The sequence below is a fragment of the Eurosta solidaginis genome, chromosome 3 (assembly GCF_040869045.1).
Source record: "Eurosta solidaginis isolate ZX-2024a chromosome 3, ASM4086904v1, whole genome shotgun sequence".
In the NCBI taxonomy this organism is placed as follows: domain Eukaryota; kingdom Metazoa; phylum Arthropoda; class Insecta; order Diptera; family Tephritidae; genus Eurosta; species Eurosta solidaginis.
In genome coordinates, this window is record NC_090321.1 from 8,995,731 (window position 1) to 9,003,392 (window position 7,662).

A 7,662-nucleotide genomic window follows, 5' to 3' on the forward strand; every position below is an offset into this window, starting at 1 on the left:
AGTCTACCACATTAGATAAGCTCACCATTTTTTAACACAAATTTTGCAAGTTTCCTTCATAGATGAAGCTTCCTTAATTGCGCGACTAAATGAAAACTTCGTAGATTTGTGGAAAAATCAAGTTTTATATCAATTCCTGGATCACAATGATGTGGACAATTTTGTGCTACTTTGAATTACACCAACGATATTAAATTTCACGAACAAATACTGCATGGGCGTTCCGCTTTCGTATAATTAGTGCAAACATACATATATATGTATATGGGGTTAGAGTGCAATCGAATAAAATTCGAAAATTTGTGTAAATAAATAAACAAAAAATGGCTTTGACCGTAGTCAAGTATCGCAAACTTGTACCAGCTGAAAACAGTTCATCGGCAGGACCAACGCCCACAATATTGATAAAAAGTAAACTCCAACCACAACCTGATCAGGATATTGGTAAGGTAAATATAGATAGGGGCCTCCAATAAAAAGAAGAGCATACAAAGCAGCGGAATGTGTTCCATAAGGTCAACTGCATTTATTTAATTTCTGACTACCAACTCTTTCGAAACTGGCTTTTTCGCAGATTTTGGTATGATTTACTAAAAAAAAAATCGATAGTGTTAGAACAAATAACAAGGGAGTCGCAACTTTTAAAAGGCAATTTCTTCAAAATTTTAAATTTATTGGCTAGGGCCTTTGTGAATTAGGCTAATGATATGTAGATATGTATTTCTGTACCTGTTGGCTATTTTTGGACCTGCTAGAAATGCTCAAGTTTGCCTTTAAGTGCGCGCACCTAAGTGGCGCAATATGTAGCGGCAGCGGCGCTCGTTTTATATTTATCCTCTTTGGTAGTGTTGTTGCCGCTAGCTGAATTGCTCCATAAAAAACATTCACACATTCAAGGGGTTGATAAGCGCAATACAAAGCTTTATAGCTTCAGAGCTTCCGCAACCCAATTGTCAACCTCACCTACGCGAGGGAAATCCTGTTACAAATATGAATGTATCATAAATATATTTAGAAGGCGAGGCTCTGGCGATCCCAGATTCTCATGGAACTAGGAGGTGGAGGGCGGGATGACCGAAAACGTTTGATGGGGTCATATAAATCTTTTCCGGGAAGGTCAAGTTGGTATTTTAATGGTGCTTGTTGCCGGATCTATATCCGGCAAAGGATGAACATCGGTAACACTCCCCTCAGCCTTCGGGGAGTGTTTTCATCGTTAATACAACAGCAAAAACATGCAAAGAATATTTTGCCGCGTAGTGTACTGCCGCTCAGTGTGTCCCTAACTATTAAGTGCGTGCACACAAAGCCGCGCTACAATTTTGCCTCTTTAATCAACGTTACCGCTCATGGCCGAGTCACGTAGTGCTCCATTAGAATACATCGCTCATTCGCTGCAATGTCTTCATAACTCAAAAACATGACTTTTGAGTTAATAACACATAAACGTACCCAATATGATGATCTATGTTGTATAAAAAAATCTTCGTGATCAGTTAAAAATTTAGCACGTGCTATAAAAATGAAAATATGCCTTTATATGCGCAACATATGACGGTAAAATATTTGAATGGCTCTCCTGGAAAATCGTGTTTTTTTAGTTATGACGACGTTGCAGTCTTAGGTCCGGTGCGAGCTAAGAGGATAAATTATAATTAATGTTATAATGTGGAACCAACGCTTTGACCACCAATGTTCATTTGGTCTAACACTATTGAAACCGCCAACTTCATTGGGACTCCGCCAAGGGTTTTAAATGTAGTTGCAAAGTTTTGACATGTTTGCTATTGAGCTATCTGCCAAAGAAAGCTGCAACTAAATTTAAAACATTTTATTTTGACATGACAGCGTGAATGTGTTTACACCATTAATTTCGAATATATCTGGCAAACCAATATTTTCGCACTATGGCAATGACATAAAAACATAAAACATGAATTTTATCTATCATCTTTGCTCCTATCTGCTAATATAAGTGAGAGCGAGATAGCCATATATTTGACGCACTTAATTCATAAAATTTGCTGAAAACGCGGTCCATTGTACTTTTTTTGCTTTTTTCACAAACGCGCTCATTTGTAAGTTTTTTTTTGGCGCAAGATAATTCACGTAAAAATATAGTCACGTTTAATACAAACTAGATTAACATTGAATGTAGTTGGATGTAACGGGGTAGAAAACTGCTCTAATATAATGCAACTTGCTAGTGCAATCATTTGCAAGGCCGTTCCATTGAACAGTTTTTTAGGGCCATGATAAACAAGTTATAATTTTTTTTATCTTCGCTAAGTGCTTACTTATCCTCTATTTTTATTATTCATTGCAAAGCTGAGTTTAAAATACCAATTTTCTGTTTACATTCACAGAAATCGATAATAAAGTTAGGGACTGGCACAAATTTTGTTATCAATAAAATACCCGCAACTTTAAAACCGACCATAATGAAGCGCAGTAGCACATCGTCCATTGGTAAGGCAAATTTCGCATAATTTATTACCCACTCATCACTAATTTGCCTCTTATATTCGCAGAAACACCCTTGAAAACAAGTAAATATTCACTTCAAACGATTACCAGCGCAGGCACACCACTCACCAGCTTTCAATGGCAACAAACAATTGGCGGTCCCGGTGGCACTACCATTACAACTACGCCTACCAAGAAACAACAAATAGGCGCTGCAATCAGTTCCCTGCCACCTAATACAATCATACAGGCAAGCTGTGGAGGTGAGACTACTGCAAGCAACGCTATTAACCAATCTAATGGTGGTATCGGCACAACGATCACTCCAGCCACTACGTTTAATACTGTTACATCACAGGGTACTGCTGTACAAGTTCGCCGTCCCACTATAGTCATAAAACGTGATGTGCCCAAACGTACTATACGCTGTGTCACACTTGAATTAATCGAAAAGAGTCCGTTTGTACACTTGGGTGTAATGGCTAATCGTTTGCTGTTATTGAAGAATGTTATTTGCAATACGGCTAATGTGCCATTACTGGATTGTTATATTACATTGAAAAAACTGCGCCAGAACGAAGAATTTGCCTTGTTGGGTGAATATTTTGAACTTAGCGAATCAGAAGTTCAACAAGCTTTTGCACGCACTATAGTGAAGTTGGCACGTTATTTGCGTTATTTAGTGCGTTGGCCAGATAGTAAAAAGTACTATGATCGTCATAAAAATTTGCCATTTGCTTTTCGTTCAAATTTGTCGCACGTGCAGTCATTGATTGAATGTGTGGAAACGGATATGCAACGTCAAGTGCAAAATGATTGTAGTAATTACAAATTTATTTTGAGCATTACTCCAAATGGTGAGTATAAGCAACAATGAACTCGAAGTAGTTACGTTATGTTTGTTAATACATACATTTTCTTACAGGCATAATATCATATATTTCTGACGCCTTTGTTGGCCATCATGATGATCTAACAATATTCGCAGCTTCAAATTTTCAAAATATTATACCAAAATATCTTTCATTAGTTGCTGATCCGGGAAAGGGTATAAGACGTAAGCGTAAGCCCAAAAACACTTCCCCACAATCTAATAGCAATGTAGATACTGATTCGACCACTGATTCTGCTGATGAATCAGCTGATGATATTGAAATGGATGATGATGAAAGTCAAACTCTAAGTCGTTATGCAGCATCTCGTGTTGCAGCTGAACTGGCATCCCATCAGACAATGAATATAGTTAATAGCGAATTAACATCGCGTAAAGTAAAAGACTTCAGCATTCCAACAATGCGCGTACGTGAGCCTGTGTGCCGTTTACAAATACGTCATATGATTTATTGTCTGCGTGAATTTAAATTGCTGCAACCATATGCCATAACCGAGTCAATCATATTTCAGTATCTAAATGAGGTATTAGTCGTAGCTGCAGCACTAACAAATCTTCAAAGATAGAAACGTGTAGTGAAAATTTATGTGGCATGTAGTTAGATTATCGTTAACTGAAAATGAAAGATGAAAAGATGATTGCAACTGTACATTTTTTGCAACGCATAAGAATATTGCGATTAAGGATTTAGGTAGTAGGCTATTGTATAAACAGCATGCATTGACGGCTGAAATGAATTGCAGAAAGCCAAATCGATTAAATTGGTTAGCGACTGGTCGACAGTTCAGTTTATCAAATTGTTAAACAAAAAGTGAGCGGCTAAATAGGCGTTAGTCATTCGGATTTCAATAAATTTTAAATACCGTTTATCTTAATTGTTGATTTATTGCTTGTATATATCATAGCAGATATTTTAAAACTTAGTAAAACCATTTTAATTTCTTATGCAAATTGAATAATAAAGATTTTTGCAATATATCAAGCACCGTCGAAAATAAGCAATTACAACAAAATTAATAGCGTTTTCTTTTCTGGCTAAAGTGTTACGCTTTTTGTACGCCGCGCAAGGGTTGTTCTATTCTAAAGAGCAGGCAACGTCTTTACGGGGTATTTCGTTCTTTTGTTAAAATTTTAGCCTGCTCGCAACGCAAAGCCTGTATAAAATGGCGGTGTGGCAGTGCACCTCTGTGAAACTCTCAATTCGCTCTTAAGTTCCATATATACTCTGTTAATATGAGTGAATATGGTGAGTTGAAATGGTCTTTGTATGCACTATAAATGTTGAAAATTTTCTGGGGTAGGAGTAACTCTATTAAGGCTTTACTATTTACTTAGGCAACAATTTATTTCAGAAAAGAAAACGCTATAAATTACATATAAAAAAGAGCAATCAATATTACATGTATTATTAATTTAACTGATCTAGTAATGCACATTAAATACATATATTATAAATAGTAATTATGTTTTTGTGAAATATAATACAGCCCAATTCTAAACGAAAATTCCGTGCGAGATTTTTCCCTTCTCCCATTCCTCGTATTCTAAATAAAAATTCCTTGTGAGTTTTTTCACTTCTCCCTTTCCTCCTATTCTGAACAATGTTCGAAAAAGCGGAAACCGGTTATAGGAGAAAAGTAGGTATTCAGCCCAATTCTAAACGAAAATTCCGTGCGAGTTTTTTCCCTTCTCTCATTCCCCGTATTCTAAATAAAAAATTCCTTGTGAGTTTTTTCACTTCTCCCTTTCCTCCTATTCTGAACAATGTTCGAAAAAGCGGAAACCGGTTATGGGAGAAAAGTAGGTATTCAGCCCAATTCTAAACGAAAATTCCGTGCGAGTTTTCTCCCTTCTCCCATTCCTCGTATTCTAAATAAAAATTCCTTGTGAGTTTTTTCACTTCCCCCTTTCCTCCTATTCTGAACCATGTTCGAAAAAGCGGAAACCGGTTATGGGAGAAAAGTAGGTATTATGAATGTGAGGGAGAGGGAGATTTCTCTGCCATTTCATAGGAGTTTTTTCACTTGTTAAATTAACTTGAATGCATCAAAATAGTTAAAGGAAATTGGTTATTTTAAGAAAGAACACTTATTTGTACAAATTTGTGCTAAAAGATGTATTTATATTCTACCACAATATTCTCACTGTTAATACAACAACAACTACAACCACAATATTCTTTATTTTAAGTCGAAAAGTATATCATAAGCAACGGTAGAGCTCTTGGTATACAAATTTGATGCAGCCATCCAGAAATTGCGCAAGGATTTTTTAATAAGGCTTAAATAGATTTTGGCATATGATGAAGGACGAATTCAACTCAACTTGGCCGCCAGAAAATTGCTTTGCTGAATGAAAGCAGGCAACTCCGGCAGATTTGTGTTATGCGGCCGTCTTCTTATGTTCCGCTGTTGATGTCGCTGTGGCACCAATTCATTACTCATTTCAGTGAATACCACATGAAATGCAATAAATACTGTGCAATGTTTATATTTTATTTCTTTATTTTCAACAAATTGGCAACAATAATTAAACTTACCAATTTTTTAAACAAAATAAGAAATGCGCAACGAAATTTCAATTGACAAAACAGCTGACTTCGAAAATTCGAAATTCCTATTCCCCAATTATTTTTCTCCCTAGGAGAAACGAATTGGAGAATTTTTCCGCGGGAATAAAAAAATCCGCGAGAATATTTAGAATTGGTCTGATAATGAATCAATTAAACGTTGGAAAAGTTTTGAAAATTTCATTTTATGCAATTTATTTTGTTAGGGTGTCGAAGAAGGCCAAAATATGTTGCTGTTGTTGTTGTTGTTGTAGCAGTTAAGGCCAAAATATCTTAGTGAAGTGCGGCCAATATTACGCAATTTAAATTTGGGATTATTATTAGCTGTTGTTTAAAAAGCCATATGGAAAATTTCACGTTACTTTTTAAAATTCGTAAAGCTTCCGCAAATGCTGTGGTGATCTACACTCAATCTCGAGTCAGGAAAACGCGCTAATAATGCCACATAAAAACATTTGTTCGTAATGTTCTAAGTGTGATACATTCATATTTGTAACAGGATTTCCCTCGCGTAGGTGAGCTTGACAATTGATTTGCGGAAGCTATGATGCTTTGTATTGCGCTTATCAACCCATTTAATGATTGGACTGTGATGCCGAGCAACGGGAATTGATTATTAGTGCTGCCGGAATGGACGTGATTTCGAACAACTGATGTATATTTAACACACAATAGGTAGGGCTGCGATGTGTGCGAGGTTGGGAAGGACGTGGTTCCAAACCACCAACCCAAATCATTGGGTATTTAAGGTAGTAAGCGGGTTGCCTCCCAAGGCAGTCGGTTCTATGTACCGGAGCGACTCGGGATTTTTCCCGACCAAGGACTGTCATTTCAGTGTAACCCCATTTAATTTGTTGCGTCCCTCCCACAAATTGTCATCCTCCCAGCAGCTCCTTGCAGCGGGACTGCTCCATATTCTCTTGCTCCGGGAAGGTGTCGAATCCAATCCGGGTCCGTGTCCTGACCCCGGTCCTGAGAAATGGTTTTGCTGCATCTGCCGGAAAAGAATCTTTTTAGAACGGTCATAGTCTGTTCAGTGTGTCCCGTGTAAGGGATGGTTGCATCGGACAGGTTGTTCTGGGCTTGACCCCAAAACCCGACGTCCACGTAACTTTTGTAAATCTTTTGTGGCTCCTTGCTGTTCACACCCAAGGGCGTCCCGTAGTCTACGCCTAAGCGACCCCCCAATTCTGCTGCGATTCAAGAGACTAAACTCACAGCGAGATCTGCATTGCAGACCTGCTGTGGGTATAATGTCCACAGAAAAGATCGCGAGAGCGGAAATGGAGGCGGCCTCGCGTTTATCATACACCACTCTGTGCAATATTATATATTTGATCCTGGCATGGACAATGTCTTAGAACGTCAAGGCCTATCTGTTCGGTCAGGCGATGCAAACCTAGAAATCATCAACATCTACATCCCTCCTGCCATCTGTTTCCCCAGTGGATACCGCCCTAATATCAGCGCCTTACTCACTGGCAACAATCGCATTATCTTAGGCGATTTCAATGCCCATCACGATCTATGGCATTCAAATTTACGGGCGGACAGTAGAAGAGAGATGTTGGCGAATCAAATAGAAGAAACGACGTTCTGCACAATAAACGGAGACGCCCCACACGACTTGTAAACTGCGTCAACTGGCAGCCGATGGTAACATTGGCATCCGACCACCTGCCTATACTTATTTCGCTCGAGCGTACCGCCGACTTCATCGTCACAGAAAAACGCA

At 38.1% G+C, this 7,662-nt stretch overlaps 1 protein-coding gene across 2 annotated transcripts; it reads left to right on the plus strand.

Annotated features, from left to right (window-relative positions):
- Positions 1-6,110, plus strand: Camp (Cathelicidin-like antimicrobial protein). Of its 2 annotated transcripts, none has more exons than XM_067770675.1 (4): positions 1-449; positions 2,367-2,469; positions 2,532-3,323; positions 3,392-6,110. In XM_067770675.1, the coding sequence occupies exons 1-4, from the start codon at positions 324-326 to the stop codon at positions 3,922-3,924; spliced, it is 1,554 nt and encodes a 517-aa protein (XP_067626776.1). In that variant the 5' UTR covers positions 1-323; the 3' UTR covers positions 3,925-6,110. The 2 variants fall into 2 exon arrangements, with proteins under 2 accessions (XP_067626776.1, XP_067626777.1); XM_067770676.1 differs by lacking the exon at positions 1-449 and adding an exon at positions 1,968-2,078.
- Positions 6,111-7,662: the final 1,552 nt, after the last annotated feature.